The following is a 23176-nucleotide window of genomic DNA, read 5'->3' on the forward strand; positions in this document are numbered from 1 at the left end:
TACAAAGCAATATTGAACCATCAATATCTTTAGACATAGACAAACCACACTATATGTGGTAACAGATGTCTAAGAATGAAAGATTTACCATTCTTAAACAGAACAAAGTTCTAATAAAAATCAAATCCAGAAATAGTTACTGAACTATATATAGGGCATTAAGGCACATATCGTGTGAGGTAAGTATTAATGTGTAGATATAGCTTCTGAAGACCTTAAATGTCTTTTAGTAAATTATTTAAGATCCATTCACACTGAATTGAGTGACTAAGTGACTCTGGGAGAGAAAAAAAGTGAACACACATTGATATACCTCTGACACACACCAGTATACTTTCAATTCAGAGGTTTTCAAAATTGAACTATTAGTTCCAGAGTTTTGTAAACTTGTATGATTACTCATGTAATTTACACCATGTTTGAAACTCTGTGAAAATTGAACAATTTTTAGAAGAAATAAATCCAGATTTGTGAGATCAAAAGATAAAAAGTTTGTTTTATTATACTCATGACATCATAAAATTTTCTTCCTAGCTTTTAATTTTTGGAGGCAGAAAGCTGGGTCAGACATTTCTAGCCAGTAGGTCTCCTAGCAACTCTCAAACAAGTTTGATTTAAATTTAGGTTCTGAAATACACATATATACTTTACACAATACATAATGCATTTATTGGAAAACTCAAAAATCCTACAAAATGATCTCCTCTGAGACTATGAAACTTGGCCCTTTTTGAAAATATTTAAAATATATTTCATTCATATTATACATTGATTTTTTTTGGTGGGGGGAGGGTGGATTAAAGAGGCTTGGCCTCCTAAGGTATAGTCTTATATCTCTATAGTAATAAGGTGAAAATGTCTAGCTTATTTTGTGAAAGTCAGCAACAATCCAGAGATTCAGGACCTCTATCCAAGTTTGTCATTTTACTTTATTGCTTCAAAAATATGGCTTATAGAAAAAAAATTAATGTTTTAAGGAGGCTTACCTGAATGATAGTGAATATCTAGGTAATTTCTAGCTCTCAGATAAACCCACCCTTTAAGATGATATATTATATATATAAATCACATGAAACTTATGTTTATCCAATGAGTAGTTTAATTAACTTAAAAATTTCATGTTGGTTTTAATGCCAAATGCAGGAATTCCGAAAGAATGTGTACTAAATCTCTGCCCTCCCTCCTCCACCTCCCTTCTACTTATGCTAGTTTTCCAATTCTGGAAACCTTCAAAACCCTTGGTACATGAACTCCAGCCCCATCTTCCATGAGAGTTTTCCTAAAACTTGTCTGTATCATATGCTTCACAGTCTGACCCAGCATGTTTCCTGGGAGAGGCCGGTCTCCTCCTGCTTCATCAGATGTATGATTTCATTGTACACACGGCGAGGAGCATCCAAACCCCAGATGAAATCAACGTGTGCCCATTCGGGAATGTTCTTATGGTAGATGAGATTGTCCATTTCATAGAGCAGCGTTTTCACGTCCTCTGGATTTGAAAGCCAGTCCTGACCTCCAGTCCACATTGCTGTCGGGACTGTCATGTCTCTAACTCTGTACCTTACAGGAGTTGGCTAGAAAAAAAAAAAAAAGATAGTTTTAAACTATAGATAGCACTTGGACTTCAAAGCTCATATTTTGTTTCAAATAAACTTACTAAATAATTCTTTGTGTGGTGACAAAAAGTGCATGGGCATTGGAACCAAACAGGTCTGCATTAAGTTTGTTCTAAGCCCCTGCTTGAAGGCAAAACTACTTATCCTCACTGAACTTCTGTCTCTTCATTTGTGAAATGGGGATGATATCTGTAATCGCTTATTAGGTTAAACAAGAAAACATATGAATTGCCTAGCACTTCAAGCATTAATCTACAATTATTTTTCTTCCTATTAATAAATATTTTACACACAAATTACCTTTAAAAGATCATTTCACAAATGGTTCATGAGACCAGAGTTAGAGATATTCTACGGAGAAATGCAAGAGAGTGGAGCCTGCTGAGAAGGTCTCCGTGTCTTCACGAGGACTATCTATGATTACAGAAAGCCCACGAAGCAGGCACAGCTTGACCGTGTCTCTGAATACATGGGGAAGTCAATGGCTCTAGAACTCAGGTAGTTTGAACCAAGGAGATGTAAAAATTAACTAGATCTTGCTCTAGTCCCCCATCACCCAAAGATGGGCGTCTAGGATTCTTAATTCTTGAGAGCTAGTCTATTCAAGTGATGCTACTAGATCACACTGCCTGGCTGAGCCCTTGAGGTTAATTAGCACCCAGAACTTTCAACAGAAATGTTAAAGCCCAATTCTTACTCAGAAAATCCACCTTGGAGCCAAGGTTCCAATCCAGGCAGTCCTTGTTCTACTTTGTGACTTTCTAAGAGTTTGGAGTTCTAGACTGTGATATTGTAATTTATAATAAGAAATATATATGTTTGGTCTTCATTTCTGGCACAGAAAAACCCTTGGAATTTCCTAAGTGATGAGAACCTTACAGGTGTCTTTTTTTATGTTAATGAGGCGACTTGGCACTGGACAAGGCTAGTCGCTGCTGGAGTCAAGCATGCGATCAGAGGGTTGGAACTTTCCTTTCCACCCCCCAAACCTCCGTGGAGGGCAGAGGACTGGAGATTGGGTTCAAACCCCAATGGCTAATGTTTTAAGCAGTCATGTCTATGGAAAGATGTCTCCATAAAAACCTAAAAAGGACAACGTTCAGAGAGAGCTGCCAGGTTGGTGAATAAGTGGAAATGTGGGGAGAACTGTGCACCTGGGAAGGGCATGAAAGCTCTGCGCCCCTTGCCATATACCTTGCCCTATGCATATCATCCATCTGGCCTTTTATCATAAACTGGTAATCTACTAAGTAAAATATTTCTCTTAGTTCTGTGAGCCAATTTAGCCAACTAATGGAACTAGAGGAGGAGGTCATAGGAACCTCTGATTTATAGCCAGTTGGTCAGAAGTACAGGTAACAACCTGGACTTGGAGATTGGCATCTGAAGTGAGGGTGAGGGGCGAGCAGTCTTATGAGACTGAGATTTTAATCTGTGAGATCTAATGTTATCTCTGGGTAGATAGTGTCATAATTGAGTTAAATCGTAGGGCACTCAGCTGGTGTTCAGAGATTTGCTTGTTGATGTGGGAAAACTCTTACCTCCTGATACACACACATCAGAATTTGGTGATTTGAACCCCCTTTTATAACTTAACTTAGAGATGAAAAGTTGGACTATTCTGTGGAGCCAGTAATATTTTCTTCTCACTTTACAGGTGAGAAGACTGAACTGAATTCAGGTCTAGCGCTCAGGTCCTGTGATTCTATGACACCTTTTTTATGTGTGTTTTCTCTTCCTTTCCACAACCACTTTCTCTAGCACTCAAGACATTAAATGGTGATAGATTAAAACTACTTTGGAATTGGAATGCTTTCTAAAAACATATTTTAAGAAACTGAAAATATATCTAAAAAAAAAAGTAGCTGATAACTGTGATGGAGAGCTTGCTATTCAGGGCACTACACGGTCTGTCCAATTTCCCAGTCTTTTCTATCTAGATGATGTACAGAAATGGAAGTTAAGTATAATATAAAATTCTCAAAGATTTGCCTGTCTATTCAGCTTTAAATTTGTATGGTTGATGTTTGTTCGTATTCGTGCACAAGCTGATAATCTTCGGTTTTTATGCTCAGAACAGTATAATATCCACTTCTGATTCTCCACAACATCTATTTTTAATTTTATTCTATAGCATTGACCACATATTTTCTTAGGTGAAGTGAAAACATTTTTTTTTCATGTTTTTCAATTGTAAGTTACAGATTCATTATAAGTGTGACCAGGGAAAACTGCTAAGAATTATGTAGACCAAGATTTTTTAAAAATAAAGAAATGAAGGCCTGAAGAATCAAAGCAGCCTATCCGTGATCACGTAAATTTATAGTGTAGAAGCATAATCTTCACTTTCTAGTTAATACTCTTTTTACTGTACCATGAAACAACTTCACCCCTGCCATCCTCATTGGTGTTTTTGGGATTTTGTTGTTGTTGTTGTTGTTTTTGATACTAAAAGGATCCTTCTAGTAGTAACTACCACAGACTACACTATTCTCTTCATTAAATCTACCCCATATTCCTCCAAATAAGCCCAGTGCCTTCTTCATGAAAGCAGCCTCACCAAGAAAGTTCTCCTATGCCATCATAAAAGCAAGAGGCCTCTTGGCTAAGCTGTGAACTTCCCCATTTTCAAATGGAGTCAAAACCAAACTAGTATTTTCTACTTGCATTCTCATATTTTATTCCCATCTCTGCAATAAACTGCTGTTATAACTTCCCTCTTATGCACTTCTAAAGGATGCATTTTCAGCGTAGATATTGATTTTCTTACATGATTGCCTTTCTCCAGATTTTTGGTCTCGCTCCCCCAGTCAAATGCCCGGAGTTCCCCAGAATTCATTGCCTAAAAGGAAACAAAAATTGACTTGATATTCAAATGTATCATTGGATAAGGGTGAGAGGGAAGGTGCAAATGTGCCATCACGTCTGCAATTGTGAGGGAAGAAGAGAGCAAAAGCTGAGTCTACTCCTCCATTTAGCATTAGGATAATCTTCAGGAAAGCATAAAGGCAAGAACAAGGCCCTTGCAGGGAGAAAAACGCATGTACTACAGAAATACTTCACCATCATTATACAACTCCAGGAAGTGCCTCCCCATAGTAGTCTGTGTAGATGGGGATTCTGCATAACTGTATGTTACAATAAGGAAGTTCCCCCTGGAGTCGTACAGTGTGGACCAACATTCAGTCCAATTCCGATTCTTTGGTTCTCTCTCTCTCTCTTTCTCTCTCTGCTGCTTCGCCTCTTCTCTCTCACACACACACACACACACACACACAAACATATAACACTGACCTTGGAAAAACAATTTTACTAGACTTTAAATGGTTAGAAAAACAGATAGGATTTATGATTTATAGATGTCATTACTATTTTTAAAACTCTTTGAGGTACGAGCCCTATTTATTTTTTTAAAACAAAATGGTATTTTTAATAGAATCTAAGGTTAGTTATGCTCTAGCTCTGGCCCTAAATCCATCCTTATCTCCACAGCCAATCATTGTCACACTGTGTTATCATCTATAATGAGCAATATTATTAGGTTCAGTGCTTCTTCATATGTAAAAGAATAATTAGCATTCATATTGTCCTTGAATCAGTTCTGAATGTCTTACCTAGACTTGCCCTTAGTTCATGTGACTGGTAATCAGGACTTTCCCTCCTGCATTGCAGGTGTAGTCTGCTGCAAGAAGGACCCCTGTGAAACCTTTGGGTAATTAGGTTCTGCCTTAGCATGTTTGTTATTACTTGACCATGCTCTTGGAGGAGCCAAAAAATGATCTTCTGCAACCTCATTTTGAGGTGGCTAGAGACAGAAAGGTCTCGCTGGGACCATCTGAATTCACACTTTTAAGGTCCACTAAAGATGTCCATGGGCCAACAATTTCTGCCCATCTCCTGAAAAGTTTCAATGTTCTGGATCATATTTATCTTGAAATAAATGTGAAGTAACCCATGGACTGTCAAAAGGGCATCCTTTGACTATTCCAGACAACAAAGACCCTTACTTGAGGAAAACAAAAAATTCAACATTCTTACCTGGCTCCAGTGTAAGATATTTTGCACAGATGTTCCAGAAAGACTATGAGCGACATATACATTGGCTCGGCTCTGTAACAAAGCATGAGTGGTTTGTGGGACATGGAAAAACTTATAAGATATGTACCTCATCAAGACCAAATCCCCGGGGTGTCAGACTAAATTGAATTATGAGCAATTTTTCATGATGAAACAGTAATATACACATGCACATAAATTTAAAAATACCACTAAATGTGTGCCTGGACACCTGTATTTTTTTTTTTAATCTGAGAATAGCTTTTTATTAGAGATCTGATTTCTTAAAAAAATTTACTAGAGTAATTAAAGATGAAGGCTTTAGAATTGGCCTGTATTCAAATCCTAGCTCTGCCCTTTAAGTTTTAGGTGGATTTGGGAGAGTTATTTAATCTACTAAATCTCAGGATACTAATCTGTATAGTGGGGATATAGACAATATTTGTCTCATAGGATTGTTACAGAGAATAACTTTGCTTGGCACATAATAAATGCTTATCAAATGGTAGCTATTAATTATATTATTATTTTTTTTTTAAAAAAAGAAGAAAAATCATCAGGAATTAAAGATGTATTCTTCTAACTTCCAGGAATGCTGCTGGCAGATAGCTCTCTACTATTGGGCCTCTTTGGGGGATTGCCCCAGGAGAGCTGCCTTGCCCAATCTATCACCTCTTACTGGCATCATCTGCATTAAATGACTGTTTGATGTGGAGGTACAAAGATCCAGCCCTTTCACTCTAACTTGGAACAACTCTGAAGGGTCATCCCATCTTCACAGATCCCTGTAGAATTAATTGAGTCTCCCACTGACAGTGCTTCACAGTTTGCCTTTTCATCTACCCAATACTGTTTCTTTCCCTTCTCTAGGTGTTATCGCAAGAGCATGACCCAAAGTCACTCTGCGGACTAATTTCCATCACAGAGTATGCTTCCTGGGAACTCACGCTGTGATACCTATCAACTGGTAGCTATGCCTAAATGAAATTGAAACTCTCAGATATCCTATCAAAGGACTTAAAGTACAAACCAGAAAGTCCTAAGTAGAAAGAAGAGGTGGATGATGCATGCATTTCTCTCTTTTGACTACTGGATTCTAATCACTTTTTTTCATATGTTACTGATACACTGTATAAAGCTATTTTCAAATCTCTTCTATCTACAACTTATGAAGTTAATATCTCGCAATGCTCTTACATTAACCTGGCCTCACCCCATGTTAAAGCATTTCCCACATATTAGTATGATTTGGAGAAAACTAAATTACTGGGGTTACGTTTCTATAAGTCTTCATTGGCAATAGCTCACACTCAAACAGTAAGGCTAACAACTCCTAACTTTGCTTTGGGAAACTGAGAATTTACTAGGTTCCCACTTACCATGTTCAGATTGTTCATGTTAAATCCTCCTGAAAGTAAAATGATACTACTACAAATCTGATCAATAATCATCTGGCCACAAAGGTAAATATAAAACTGGCGAAGAAATCTGGTCTGGTATAGAAATTCTTTCCTGCCAAACAATCCCTATGAAAATATGAAATGAAATAGTAGTCATTACATTATAGTAAAAAGAAGTGGCTCTAATTGAAAAGTGTGAGTCTTAGCATATTGGGTTGGAAGACTCTTGTACGCAGACAAGGAATTTTCTGAGGAGTCACATACCTTAAGCATCATATCAGGTAGCAACAAAAATTTGATCGCAGGGCCTTTTGAGTATTTAATAGTAGCTATGGGTGCTAAGGCAAAATACAGTTTTATTTTCTGAGCCAGCTCTGGCATGGTGGAAAATGCAACAAAGCCTACAAGAAAAGAAATATGTTAGAGTGGATACTCTACCCAGAACTCATAAAATGCTTATTTTACTTTTGTCAAGATACTTCAGTAGTTACGTGTGACTGTGTCTTAATACCCATGAAATTATAGACTCCTTGAGGAAGAAAAACAACAGCAGTGAAAACTTCTTTGTGTTCTCTCTGACAGTGCTTCACAGTTTGCCTAGTCTAGTTTATTTGATATCCAGTAGATATCTCATGGAATTATTGAATTAAATTATTGAGTACAATAATATGGACTTTGAGAATATATACATATTGAGAGGTAACTACATGCTAGACAATTTGCTTGTGACTTTCATGGTTCTTATTTAATTCTCAAACTCATGAGATATTTTTAATAAATCTCTACAGTAAAAGAAAATGAGAATTAGAGAAATAGCCTTGTTTATTGCTAACAAGCATGTTCTATAACATAATGGGTATTGAGATAGCAGAGTTTTGTTGGTTTTCCTTGATTTCTATTTTTTCTGAAACCTAAATTATAGCATATTCTAGTAGACAAGTTGTCTAGTGAACTGGATTCTAACTCTTATTTTTGCCATAGGTTAGATGTGGGATGCTGGTTAAGTCAGTCTGTGCCTCAGTTTCTATACCTATAAAATAGAGTCAAATTCCCTGAATTAGCACTGTACAGGGACAGTCCCTGTGGATCCTTTGGGAGAAAAAGGCTACTGTATCAAGCCAAGTCATGGTCATTATATTTGAAATACCGTGTGTTTATTTCAAAAGAGCCCTCTACTCTCTGTCTAGGCTGATAGTTGCAGGTTGGGAGAAAGGAAGCTGGGTTAAGAAAAAAAACTGGAATCACATGACTTCTGTCTAGTTCCAAGAAGGTGAGTGAATTCTTTCCCTTCTTTTCTATTCATGCGATTTGTCAGCCACGTGCAAAGGTAGGCACAAGAGTGACTTAGTATTAGCTCTTGCTCTTTCAACTATACCATCAATAGAACTGGGTTGAAAATACATGAAAATACATTGCTATATTCCAGCTTGATTCTGACTATATAAAACCCCTCTCAAATGTCAAGATCTGAGAACTCTACATAACTTCTCCCAGCAACACTTTATGCAAAGCAAGTTCAAGTTCTCCACATAAACAGCTCCATGGTTGACTAATAGAATAATCCTATGTTTTTTTCTCCCCTCCTCCTCAAAATAGCATTTAACCTCATCATTAGCACCTTTGCCTTCATGTCAAATTGAACAATTTTTTAAAGATCTGCCTGTGGATATTAGAGGAGGAGTGGGCATAACACTTTAACTTTCTGTGAAGTGAAGGGTGAGATATCACATCACTAAAATAAGTTAATGTTACTGAAAAATCCAGAAAGGAAAATGTGAAAGTCATACTCTTTTCATTTACTAGAGTGGATCAATTAAAAATGAACCAAATGAGCTTGTATCCTGAGTTTGAATAAGTGAATGCTCACCTGTCTCCTTAGAATCCCTTACCCTGGCCTTCAACTTTGGGTTTGGCTCAGAGTGATGGTAAAGAACTCTTCGTGGCTTTTCCTAGAGCGCCTTCTCTTCATGGCACACACCATGCCTCTCCTGATCTTTCATCCTAATCTAAGCCAAGCACATTTTCCTGTTGACTTTGGTCCAATATAGGACCAGAATAGTCAGTTTCCACTACCATCTTCCCAAGTAGTTGATCTGTATGTTGTAGGGGCCATGAGTTACTGTTTTCACAAATTCATCAAAAGCCAAAAGACACCAGCACATAATTGCAGACATTGGCATTAGAAGAAAAAAGAAAGAAAGAAAGAAAGAAAGAAAGAAAGAAAGAAAGAAAGAAAGAAAGAAAGAAAGAAAGAAAGAAAGAAAGAAAGAGACTTGAGTAAACTCCCCCATTAGTTCTGTTTATAGTATGATAACAATACTTACTGCTTATTGATTACCTATTATGTGCCAGATACTGAATTCATGGTTTCTTTTGTTCAGTGCATTTGTTGAGTGCATACTATGTGCCAGGAACTTCTCTCACCTTTGTGTTTTTGAGAAAATCCCTGTCTTCACAGAGCTTATATGTATCATCATATTCAATAGTTCATTACTTCTAACTCCCATAAGGGGGAGCTATTACCTCCATTTTAGAGATAAGGAAACTGAGACGGATGGATTCAATAATTTGCTCAATGACATTTACCTAAGAGGTGGTGGAGCTAGTGTTTAAATCTACATCCATCTCACACCAAAGCCTTTGCTCTACCTACCATACCAGAGGCCTCCTTCAATTACGTTTCCATTTCCTCGAGTCTTTAACGTCACTGAAGAGGATGAGGCCAGATGAGTGAAGTGTGAGATGACTGATCCCAGGTAGAGCCATACACCATATGCTCACATTTCTTCTGAGTATACAAACCTGCTTTTATTTGAACCTACCCATGGTGGTGCCTTGTGAATAGCCGATATAATAGATCTTTTCCTGGCCCGTTTTCTGCAAAATAAAGTTTATGACTGCAGGAAGGTCAAACCTAGCCATCTCATCAAAACTACAAGAGGAAGAGACAAAATTATATGAAAAATGACAATCAGAAACAAACAAAAACATCCCCTGGGGTTTTTGAACAAGCCCTGGAGCTGTCAGCCCCAACAGCTCATTACTGTGCCCCTCAGAGCACTCAAGATAGACTGTTTCAAACCTGTGATGCATGGGTGTCTCTGGGGTCACAGGTTGTTAGCAAACTTCTGTTTTCTCCAGATGTCATCACAGAGAGATAATCATCTTCAATGAATATTTACTAAGCACATGACCTACCTTCTAGTAGAGGTGTACTATGATTCTGTTAGCAGAGTAGCACAGGGTCATGCAGATTCATTTATATGAAAAGTATTAAAGATGCTACAGTAGGGGCCCTTCTCTGATGAAATGGATAAAGAGCAGATTCAATGTCAAGAGGTAATTTAAATAAAAGTATTAAAAATATTTTCTAAGAGTGTGAGAAATGTGTTAGTCAAACTGATAATCCCTAAGGCTAAATAGTTTCCTAGTAGCTTTAATGTCACCTGTTCTCACCTCCTCCTGGGGTTACTAGTCTTTGTCAAAAATTGCAGAAGAGATAGTCCCAAGATTTCCATCTATAAGGAAATAGCTGTATACTTCTCTTATTCTAGCCTCGATTACCTGACATCAACCACCATTCTGAACCCATTCACCGGATGCAAAATTTTACTTGAGGAACTCAAACCTGCTTTTCCCCACCACTTCCCTGAAAGAATCACTAATCAATTAAGATAATTGGGGGATATCATATTAAGATATTGATGAGCCAACCAAAGTAAATTACCCAAATAATAGAAGCCATAATTTTTACCCAGTTCTTCCAAAGACACCTATGTCCACCTCCACTCTTAAGATTTTCATATACCTGAAAGCCCAGAACTCATCTTGGTCTACAGAGAGAGTCTTGTGTTTCCGAGACCAGTGGCTTCCCCTGCTGTTCCCCAGCCACACATCGAAACCAGCATCTGCCAGAATGAAGCCCAGGCTGTTGTTGGGCACGTTGGAAATCCAGTTGCTAGCATCTCCAAACAAGCCATGCTGCAGTAACACCACAGGCCTGGGACCTACAAAAAAAGAGAATTTCAACTGTCGGAAATATTTTCCACCTTTCTTGTTACCTCCTAATATGCAAAGGCTTTCAAGTTAGACAAACCTGTGTCCAATTCTTGATTCAGCTGCTTGCTAGCTTGATTATCTAGATCAGTTACTTAACCTTTATGTTTGGATTTCCTCACCAGAAAGATAGAATTTTTGTTATGACTAAATAAAATAATGCACAAGGAGTAGATGGCACAATGTCTGACATAGAGAAAGAATCGAAGTTCATTTTCTATTATTTTTTTATTTGTGTAGTTATTATTATCACTAGATTTGTCCGGGTGCCTCAGAGGCTATCAGAAATGTTCCAGGAGCTAGTGTAATACAATGATTAAGATAATTATATGTAATAATCAAAACTATTATGTATGTTAATAAGAATAAAAATTATGTTATTATATATTTATATTCTGTATATATTTTAATGCAATATATTGCTATATTATATAATATATAATATAACATTATAGACTATATATAATTATATATGTATATACATGTGTATGTTAATGTTATAACATCAATAATATAAATACTATATATAATTATTATAATATTAATAGACACATAAATATGTACACATAAACAAATATATGTTCTAATATACTAATATATTATATATTGCTTAAAATTATTAATATTATAATATTAATATATACATCTCTATATACTTATACCATACATGCAATGGTTGAGTGGTTGTGGGCCCTTCATGTAAAAGGTACCCCACAAGCCAGCTTAAAGGATCTCCCACTGATCAAATATGGAGAAATTTGAGCATCAAAATAAATAATGATAGTAATAAATTATATATCATTGAATAAATTAAGAATATGTGAGTCAATATTGATATCAATAAAAATTAATAAATAAATATTTAGGGGAGAAGAAAAAGCTCTTATTTACAATATAATACCAAATTAATAAATATAGAAAGATCAATGGCATTATAAAATCATCAATGGATGCTAAAATTAGTGGGTAAAAATTTGAAGAGATACAGAATGTTTACATATCCTGAAAGTATTTCCTCACAAATATTTATTAATTACAAATAAAGAATACTAATTTTATAGTAGAAAAATTTGGCAGATATTATCTCAACAAAGTGATCAAAGCTAATATCACCAAATGGAACTGAAACCCTAACTTATACCACTCACAAAAATTAACTCAAAATGGATTAAAGACGTAAGTGTAAGACCTGAAACCTAAAAGAAAACATGGGGAAAAAGCTCTTTGACATTGGCCTTGGCAATGATTTTTTTTGGATATGACACCAAAAGCGCAGGTGACAATAGCAAAAATAAACGTGTGGGATATATCAAACTAAAAAACTTCTGCACAGCAAATAAAATAGTCAGCAGAGTAAAAAAGGCAACCTATGGAATGGGAGAAAATGTTTGCAGACCATTTATCTGATAAGGGGTTAATATCCAAAATATATAAAGAATTCATACAATTCAGCAGCAAAAAACCTCCAAGTAATCCAATTTAAAAATGGGCAAAGGATCTGAACGGACATTTTGCCAAAGAAGAGGTACATGTGGCCTATTGGCACAGGAAAAGGTGCTCAACATCACTAAACATCAAGGAAACGCAAATCAAAACCACAATGAGATATCATCTCACACTTGTTAGAATGACTTTTATCTAAAGGAAGGATAAGCAGGGTTGGTGAGGATGTGGAGAAAAGGAAACCTTGTATATCATAAGTGGGAAGTAAATTAATACATCTATTATGGAAAACAAAATGGAGTTTCACAAAAAATTAAAAATGAAAATACCATATGATCTAGCAATCCCACTTCTGGGTGTATATTCCAGGCAAATAAAATCGGTATTTTGAAGAGTTATCTACACTCCCATGTTCATTGCAGCACTATTTACAATAGCTGAGATATGGGAACATCCTAAGTGTCTTGTTGAGTAATGAATGGATAAAGAAGATGCATTCTATATATGCAACGAAATATCATTCAGCCATGAGAAAGAAATAGATCCTACCATTTGCAACAACATGAATATGCCTGGAGGGCATTACATTAAATAAAGAGTCAGACAGAGAAAGACATATATTGTATAATCTCACTTGTATATGGAATAATAAAAAAGTAGAACTCATAGAAACAGATTAAAATAGTGGTTACCAGGAGCTAATTGGTGAGGCTAATGAGATGATGGTTAAAGGATACAAGTCTTCCGTTATAAGATGAATAAATTCTGGAGATCTAGCTAACATACAGCATGGTGACCATAATTATTAATATTGTATTGTATACTTGAAATTTGCTAAGAGCATTGTCTCTCTTCTCTTCTCATAATAATACACACACACACATTGGACACACATAACACACACACACACACGGTAACTATGTGAGGTTATGGATGTGTTAACCTGAATGTGGTAATGATTACATAATGTATAAATATATAAAATCATGATTAATATACTTTAAATATACATCAATATACTTTAATATACATCAATAATGCTGGGGAAAAAAGAAAAAAAATTAAGCAAATATTACCAATATTGGAACAAACCAACATCATGTGCTTCATAATACGATGCACTGTGAAAGACACAACTCCATTCTGTGGTATTCTTGCCAAAATGTATAACCCGAATTTCATCATGAAGAAACATCAAACTAAATTGAAGAACATTGTATCAAATAACTGTCCAAAACTACAAAAAATGTCAAAGTCAAAAAAGACAAAGAAACCTGAGGAATTTTTTCAGTTTAGAAAGGAGACAAAGAGATATGACAACCAAATATGGTGTATGATCCTGGATTAGATGATTGACCAGCGGGGAAAAAGCTATAAAGGACTTTGGCATAATTGACAAAATTTGAATATAGACTATGGATTAGATACTAATATCAATCAGTGTTAGCTTCCTAATTTTATACATATTGTGATTTTGATAAATATATTGTGGTTATAGAAGTGAATATCCTTTTTCTTAGTGAAGATCAGGATATTGCCCCCACTCTCTGCAAATATGTCACTTTGGCATAAGAATCGTTTTGTGCTGAAGGCATTTGAGTTCCTGAGACCTCTTGTCTATCTAAAAGCAAGCCTCTCAAAAGAACTCAATTGTCATATAAATTCCCTCCCTGAAAGCAACTGTCATCTCTTCTTGGAGATGAGAAGTTGGCACTGCAACTGAATATACTTTGTCATAAACTAGCACATCTCCTATCGGTCTTCCTAAGTGCCATTCATTTTTCCAAAAAGTCATTTGCTTTTCCATAAGTGCTCTTTTTCCAACTCTGTTTTCTTTTCTAAGTTAGGCATATAGACCCCAGAATCTAACCAGCCTTTCGAGTTACTCATCTCTGAGTGCTGCCATGTGTATGTGTGATGCCCACGTGAATAAACCACTGCTTGTGTTTCTCTTGTTAATCTGTCTTTCGTTAGGTCAAATTTGCAGGGCCCTAGTTGGAGAACCTAAAATAAGTAGGAAAAAAATTTATTTTTCCTTTCTCGACATTAGGAAATACATACTGAAGTAGATAGGGATTAATGGGCATGATGTCTCAAACTTATTGTCAAAGATTTTTTGAAAAAATATGAAGGGGGAGAAGAGAGAAAGAGAGAGAGAGAGAGAATGGGGGTAAAATGTAATTCATAACTGGTAAATTAGGGTTAAGGGTATGTGGTAGTTCCTTATATGATTCTTAAACCTTTCTGTAAATTTGAAATTATATTTTAAAAATTTATGAAAATAGTAGGGAATAAATAAATATTAAAGACTTTAGGAATTCTAACACATTAAATAAATTAAGGTAAAGGGATGGAAAAAGATATCTCATGAAAATGGAAACAAACCAAAAAAAGCTGGGATAGTAATACTTACACCAGACAAAATAGACTTTAAAATAAAGGTTATAACAAGAGACAAAGAAGGACACAGTAATCCCACTTCGCAGTTGTGACCATTCACAGTTTGGTATTTCTGTCCTTCAGAAATACCAAACTGTGAATGGTCACAACTGTGAAGTGAGGAAAGCCCTACCTAAGCAAGAGATGGTCAGTGCTTCATCCAGCCAGAGAGGTCGGAGTGGTTCTGCAAACTTTGGTGGTGGTCGTGGAGGTGGGTTTGGTGGGAATGACAACTTTGGTCATGGAGGAAACTTCAGTGGTTGAAGTGGCTTTGGTGGCAGCCATGGTGGTGGAGAATATGGTGCCAGTGGGGATGGCTATAATGGATTTGGTAATGATGGAAGCAGTTTTGGAGGTTGTGGAAGCTACAATGATTTGGGTAATTACAATAATCAATCTTCAAATTTTGGACCCATGAAAGAAGGAAAGTGGAGGCAGGAGCCCCTATGATGGTGGAGGCCAACACTTTGCCAAACCACGAAACCAAGGTGACTATGGTGGTTCCAGCAGCAGCAGTAGCTATGGCAGTGTCAGGAGGCTTTAAATACTGCCAGGAGACAAAGCTTAGCAGGAGAGGAGAGCCAGAGTAGTGATGGGGAAGCTTACAGGTTACAACAGATTTGTGAACTCAGCCAAGCACAGTGGTGGCAGGGCTCAGCTGCTACAAAGAAGATATGTTTTAGATAATACTCATGTGTACTTGGGCAAAAGACTCAAGGACTGTATTTGTGACTAACCGTTTAACAGGTTATTTTAGTTTCTGTTCTGTGGAAAGTGTAAAGCATTCCAACAAAAGGCTTTAATGTAGATTTCTTTTTTGTACCCATGCTGGTGATTGCTAAATTTAATAGTCTGATCACTATGCTGAATAAATATGTATTAAAAAAAGAGTACAAATTGGTAGTTAGAAAATAGTCATGAGGATATAAAGTATAGAATAAGGAATATAGTCAATAATATTGTAATAACTATGTATGATGTCAGGTGGGTACTAGATTTATCGAGGTGATCACTTCATAAGTTATATAAATGTCTAATTATTATGTTGTGCACCTGAAACTAATATAATATAGTATGCCAACTGTAATTGAAAAAGAAAAACTTATTTAAAAATATAAAAAAGGTAAATTAAGGTAAGCCTCATTTTTGACAGAAAGCAACATTGAAAGATTAATAAAATGCTGCACCTTTAGGAGTAAAAAACATCAAGCTGTTAATAGGCCTTATGAGAATGACATCAGATCATGAATGTAATGTCTATACTGTAGTACCTGGCTTAGAGGAAGTCTGTAGTAAAGAGCTTTATTGTTGCTGTTGTTATTAGTGCCATAATCTTCAAAGGCAGTGATTCTCTGAGCTTCAGTGCCCTCATTAATAAAACAAGGATATAATATCCTACCTCACAGGGTTTTGAGAGTTAATTAAAATACTGTAAATTAAGCATTCAGTCTCCTGCCTATTTTCTTATAAGATGGTAGATTCTGTTATTCAGTGAACTGAGTCCATATGCAATCTCCCCATAGCACAGAGGCCTTTCTCTAACAATCTCATCCATCATCTGGGCAGTATTTATGGATTTCATTTGCTTTATTTTATCCCTCTGAGGAGAGAGCATGAGGGCTGCTAGTGAAGGACTAGGAGAACCTAATTATTTTAGGTTTTATTTTGTCTGGTCATTGAGTTTGTCCTCTTAGCCCTCAAAGAGGTGACCTAAATGTGATACGATCAAACCGAAGTGGATCAATGCTCCTTTTTGGAATTCTTGTGACATTTCCCGTGGCTGGGGCCAGGTTGGCTACTTAACAGTAGTTTGTGCTTGTGGTTCACCTAGTGAGAGAACTGGCTTGTAAATAATTGATGTCATTTCAAGTATCCCTTAGAATCACGGACATTCATTTAACTTATAACCAACAGGTGAATGTGTAACGGCTACTCTAAAAATCTGTTATTTTTGAGGATGGCCCAGCTTATTTTCTCTCTTGATATAAATATTTGAAGCAAACAGTGGTTATCTGATGAAGTAAGATTTTAAAAAGGCTTTTGCCACAAGCTTGTAGACAACTTTCAGTTGTTTTTAGTATGAATTTCACTGGACTTCTTTTTGAAGAGATGTTGTCAAATCTTATTTTCCCTCAGTGCTGGGAGAGTTCCTCCTTGAAGAGGTCAGTGGGAGATGCAGGAACAACATCAGCTACTAGAGGAGAGTATTCTGCGCCAACTGGGCCAAAAAGGCTGGCACCTTAAACTCCAAACTTTTGGGCAATGAGTGAACAATGTAAACAAACAGGAGGTGGGAAAACAAACTCCCACGAATAGGAGTTTCAGGTTTCTCCCCTGAGTTTAGGAACAGCCACGGTCACTTGATTGCTTGGCAGAGCCAAGCCTTGATTACCCTCTAGAATTTGTGGGACTTGGTGAAAAGTCACCTCTGTGTCTCCAGGCTATTGATTTAATTATATAAAATTAATTAATTTATTCCACATATATGTATTGCCATCTACAATGTAGTTGGCACTCTTTTAGACACTGGCGATAGCCTTGAACAAAATAAAGTCCCTGCTCCCACTGAGTTTATATTCTGGTGGGATAGGGGAAAGAGATAAACAAACGAGCAAGTAGCTACATATCAAGTGGTGTTAAGTGCTACAGGAAAAATTAAGCAAGATAAGAAATTAGACTTCAATAGGTGGCACGGGGTTGATAATTTGAGTAGGATGGTCAGGAAGGAACATGATAGAGAAGGCCTGAAAGAAGGACCAGGACAAACTGTAGGTATCTGATGAAATAGTTATCTAGAGCGAGAACTGTAAGTTCAAAGGCGTTGAGGTAGGAGCATGCTCGATATATAATATTCAGCTGTGCAGCTGATATTTAAAAAAAGCTGGTTTGCAAAAAGCTGCACAAGTGTAGATTGGAATAAAACAGATGCCTTGAAGTCCAATAGCCTTCTCCCAGAATTTTCTGGTTCTAGTTAAGAACATGGGCTATGGTGTAAGACATCTTGATTTGAGTGCTGGTTTTGCAATATACTAGTAAGTACTAGCACAGACTTTCCTGGCCAAGTTATTTAACCTCTGAATGGCAGTTTCTTATGATTACTGTGAAAGTTAAATAAGACTAATGCAAATAAAGCACTTCGCATTGCACCTGACATATAGAAAGAACATAATAGGAAACTATATTAACTGTACTTGCGACAGTTAACACAGTTGCTGCTATAAACATAGAGCTAGAGTATTAAAAGAAATAGAGACAGATAGAAATGGAAGATGAACTCAATTTAATGAGTAATGAAGGTGAATTTTAAAAAGCCAGAAATAGCTCAAAATCTCATATGCGAAAACAAAATACAACAAAACAACTTCATTATATAAAGTTTGGAAACATGTACCAAAAAGTAAAAGTATACTTATAGTGTGCAATTCTTAAGAAGATCTTGGTGAAAATCTGGACAACATTGGAAATATTTAAAGTGCTATTTGGATGGGGAAAATAGGGTGTTCAAGGGTGGGCACCAGGTGCCATATTGGAGTTTGCATTCTTCACCAGCAGGGATTGGTGCAGTCTGTTCAAGAGGTCATTAGAGGATATTCTAGAATATCTATATAGGAGCAGTTTAGGAAATGGGTAAAGTGCAAGAAGAGGTTAAGAAATGGACTTTTTTTGAAAAGAAACACTATGTTTATTTGAGATAATTGGAGATCAAAGTGATAATGGGGATTAAGAGGGAAACTGAAGCCATCTTTTTGTTTGAACAGTAAGTCTCAGTCTATATTAAGAACTCAGACTTCCTTTTACATGCTCAAACCACAAGTCATTACTGTAGAGAAGACTGCCATGTTGGAGTGACATAGGGTAAACCATACCTGCCTTAAGTTGCATTAGGCCTTGAGGAATTCTGTTAACAGAAAGGATATACCCATCTTTTGTTGTGACTTCATACTCCTCACAGGGATAGCCTTGATGTTGGATGATTTCGCTCTATGGAAAAAGTACAATTTCTTTTGAGTTAACTTGTGTATGGTTATATCCTCAATAATCCCGAAGTAACAAGTAGATGCCTTGATGGTAGAAGATATAGATAAGAAATTCCTTGTTTTTCTCTAATCATATTATCTTAGAAAAATTAGCCACTTCTCTACAGTCCTCATCTTCTTTATCTTTAATGTGAAGACTAGATTAAAACGATGATTCTCCAAGTATGACCCTGGACCAAAAATGTCTGCATCACTACTGAATCATGAACTTGGAGGATGAGGCCTAGCAATTTGTGTTTTAAGAAGCTCCTTAGGCAATTCTGATGCACTCTAATGTTTGAGAACCACTGGGCCAGGACACTGATTCCAAAACTTGGGTGTGCATCAAAATCATCTGGGGCATTTAGACATACAGGTTCCTTCCTGGGTTCACTTTGAGTTAGGGATCAGGTAATTCTAAGGTAGCCAATGGCATGCCTGTCTTATGAGAACCCCTGGGGCATGCATTCCTTGTTTCTTTTCAGCTTTAAAACTTAAAGACTTAAGGGCAGTAGTTCTTAACACCTTTATATGGCAAGGATCCCTTAGTGAGTTGGAGAGATTTCCTGTTTCTTGTTGCCTATATATGGATCCATGGTTAAAGACTCCTATTCTATACAGTTGTTACATGTAGAAACTCTATTTCATTTAATTTATACCAACAATCACATATATTTCCTGTTTTACTTTGCCTCTCCATGCATAACTGCTCAATGCTAGAATCCAATTCAATACATATTAGTTTTAGGGCTCCTGAAGCCCCAACAGGGTGTAGTGCTGGGTGTATCTAGTGAGCGAGGCCCAGGGAGACTGGCTCTGCCTACAGCTGAAGAGATTCCCTCCACCCAATAACCCAGAAGTATTCGTGTGGGATCTTCTTAGGGACAGAGGATGGCTCCTAGGGATCTATGCCAACATGTTGTTTGGACAAACCGTCAAAAGACAGTCACTTTTTGGAATGATCAAAAGAAATCTGATATTTGGCATCATGTAGATTTAAAATATTTCTATGGCCTGTCAGAGTTTTAGAATCCATTCAAAGAAGGCTTCTGTAAAAAGGATCTTAAATCTGTATAAGGGCATGTTAAGTCTATGATAAATCTATGGATCGTGAATACTACAATAATCTTACTCAACTGGAGGTTGTCTCTACTTCTCATCTGGGAGAGTTTATTGCATAGTGGTTGCAATTATGTTTTCAGATAGGCCTGCTTATAAATTGTAGCTCTACCGCCAACCAGTGGTGTTGCCCAATTTAAGTTGCTTAACCTCTTTAATCTTAGTTCCTTGATTTGAAAAATGAGGACTGTCATATTTACTGTATAGAGTGGTGAAAAAAAAATGAAATGAGTGTCTCTGAAGCTTTCATCACAATGTCTGCTATTGGATAAGTGTTACTACTTAGTGGACATTATTAACTCACTAAGAATTTGAAAGTAAGCCAAAAAAAACTTCTCTGAGATATACCTAAACAGATATCACATCATTTATGAATTTCACTCACAGGAGGCCCTCTCTACCATTCATTAGGGTCCTTTTACTGACAGTCAACAGAGTTAACAGTCCAAAATAAGATAACCAGAATAGATTAGAATGATTCAGGATGCTGCTAGAAGTGAGTACCCTAATAGTAAGAAGTGAGGGTTAACACCTTTCTAATATGGGAGAAAGTAGAAAAAGAATAAAAAGCACAGACAACATGGAAATAATCAAGGGTTTAGGTTTGGCCCAAGACACTGCAATGATTTTTTTGCTCATGAAATTAAACAAAGAATTTAAGAAAAAGTTAAATTGCATTTGAAACCCAAAGGGATTAAATCATTAGCCCAGTTTATTGAATTTGTTCGAAGAGAACCCAGTCTACCCACAACGAGTTTAGCAGTTTAGCACTTTCCAGTACAATATGCTAATTTATGACTATACTCTACCAGCAAAAATCACTACCATATATAAATATAATAAATAATGTAGATAATACACAGATGCAAACATTAACATGTAAGGCACTTCATCTCCCCCAAAACATTATGGAAAATTCCAACTTACAATATTCATGAATGCTTCTGGGTCCACATTTTTAGTTGGCATAAGTCCTGAATTCAAATTTCTTCGGAAAAAACACACCACCAGAATCAGAAGCCACATCTCAGTTCTGTGTGGAACAATCCACAATCTTGACAAGATTTTTAACATGGTTCAACATCTTCATTCATGCTTTCCTGGCGAAATAACAACTAGTTCTAAAGTCAGAAGGATCTATAGGTTTAAAAGCTTATACATTTTCCAGCTGTAATTTCTTCCTTAAATTCTGAAGCAAATTAAACAAGCTTGGTTGATAGGAATGAAAGAACACAAAGTAGAATGGAGATATTGTCTAGGATGTCCCAGTATGATCCAGCTCCTCCCATTCCCTCACACGACTTGCAGTCACCAATCCTTTAACTTGTAGGTGTGTAAAACTTTCTTTGATGCAACCTGGAGTTATGTGCATGTGAGACAATCCATAGAACCTTATGGATTCTTATCAGGTAATAGGAGCCATAGGGAAAATCTTTTCCTTTTTTCTTAGTTGTTATCTTTCTTTGATAGGTAGGATGGTATGGAGGCTGCAGAAAATACTACAAGTTTCTATAGTTACATTCTAAAGTTTCAATGATCACTGTCCTTTGGTTGAAGATCAATATAGTGATAATTATTTTTATTTAAAATTTCAAAAATTTTTGGTACATTTTCTATTATTAGTGATGGCTTGAGAATATTGATTAGAAGAAAATGAATCTTCCATGTTGAAGCCATTTCAATCCAGCTCAACTAAATAGTCATGTATGAAATGTTTTATTTTGTATTCTAATCACTAATTAATTACTGAGAGATTAATTAAATTGTTTTCAATAACTAAACTGAGTTGCAGCCTGTTTATTTTTATAAATTAAATGTCTTAGTTCAATAGACTGTGTGGCAATGTGAGCAATTTCTTAGCCTACTAATATTCAAGCAGGCCAGGAGGATAGAATTATTATCATTTTAAGTAAAAAATGTGTTAGTTTTTAAGAAAAAAAATATTAAAGTAAAAGATTTTTTTACTTTTACATCAACTCTTCAGAACTGAACTAACAGCAGCCACACTAATTTATAGACTTTCGAAATGTTGTTGATGAAACAGTCAAAGCTGGATCAGGAATGATGAGTCTGTGAAAAAGTATCTGCTCAATCTCAGCCTCGCCTACTCTGGCTTGGCTGTACCTGTGAGGAAGCAAGCCTGCATTTCTTATCTGGACTAATTTCAACATTTCCACCATTGTTGGTCTGACGAATGCTAAGGAGGAGTGATTTGACCTAATTTAGAAGGAAAGAGGGAGCATTTGTCTAACACTGCATTGCCCCATGTCCTCAGGACCCACTGAATACACTCTGAAATTATGCAAAATGAAACTTTAGAAAAGAACTTTGAAGCCTACTGTTGACATTTTAGGATTTTAAAATGTTGCATAGCCAGAAGGAAAAGAAATCTTATTCAGCTCTTTCATTTTTAGAAATGTGAAGACACGTTGAACAACTGGCCCAGCATTACCTAGGTAGGGAGTAGCAAGGCCAGAACTAAAATTCAGGTTTTTAATTAATTGTTTAGTTTTATTACCACATGAAAAAACTGTAATGTTCCAATATTGTCTTCCCTATTCAAAGACAAAACCTCACAAAACCTATCAAAAGCAATTACATCAATCTGTGAATTGTCTCTTTAGAAGTTCCCTCTTGGATTTCAAATTCAAAATAATTCCTAATAATTTCATTATAGTTTTGAGAGATCTAACTTAGTCACATTTGTTTTAATATATTTAAGAAAGATCAACTCCCACATTGGATTGACATACTTGTGAATACTGTTCAGATTATTAATGAAATAATTGATGCCAGTAAACTGATTAGTTCAGAAAGAATCTCCTATTTTTGGTAGTAGGACTACTCTTCACCCCTGCCTCCATTTTTTCAGACTTTAGAGACTGTCCCTGGGTATAAGCAGGGAGGACAGAAAATAGAAATACAGAAAAAATAGAATTCAGTTTGGCTCTCAAATTCTTGGGTAACTTTATGAGCTCACAACTCTCATTTTGGAAGCAGGAAAATGACATCTTAAGTCTCACTCAAAGAT

General features: G+C 36.2%; 1 protein-coding gene across 1 annotated transcript; it reads right to left on the reverse strand.

Moving 5' to 3' along the window:
- Positions 1-1257: 1257 nt before the first annotated feature.
- Positions 1258-21386, reverse strand: LIPM (lipase family member M). Its single transcript, XM_039872437.1, has 9 exons — positions 21073-21386; positions 18877-18991; positions 10881-11079; positions 9895-10004; positions 7337-7473; positions 7052-7198; positions 5655-5726; positions 4387-4458; positions 1258-1574 (listed from the first exon to the last, which is right to left on the reverse strand). Exons 1-9 carry the CDS (start codon positions 21217-21219, stop codon positions 1305-1307), a joined length of 1269 nt encoding a protein of 422 aa, XP_039728371.1. The 5' UTR covers positions 21220-21386; the 3' UTR covers positions 1258-1304.
- Positions 21387-23176: the final 1790 nt, after the last annotated feature.

The sequence above is a fragment of the Pteropus medius genome, unplaced genomic scaffold, assembly GCF_902729225.1.
Source record: "Pteropus medius unplaced genomic scaffold, Ma_sr-lr_union100, whole genome shotgun sequence".
Taxonomy (NCBI): domain Eukaryota; kingdom Metazoa; phylum Chordata; class Mammalia; order Chiroptera; family Pteropodidae; genus Pteropus; species Pteropus medius.

Coding starts and splice junctions, on each gene's coding strand:
- LIPM (XM_039872437.1), bottom strand. CDS start 21,219: ATGTTAAAAATCTTGTCAAGATTGTGGATTGTTCCACACAGAACTGAG. Junction 7,199..7,336: donor TACCTGATATGATGCTTAAG/GTATGTGACTCC, acceptor ATATTTTCATAG/GGATTGTTTGGCAGGAAAGA. Junction 4,459..5,654: donor ATATCTTACACTGGAGCCAG/GTAAGAATGTTG, acceptor GTTTCCTTTTAG/GCAATGAATTCTGGGGAACT.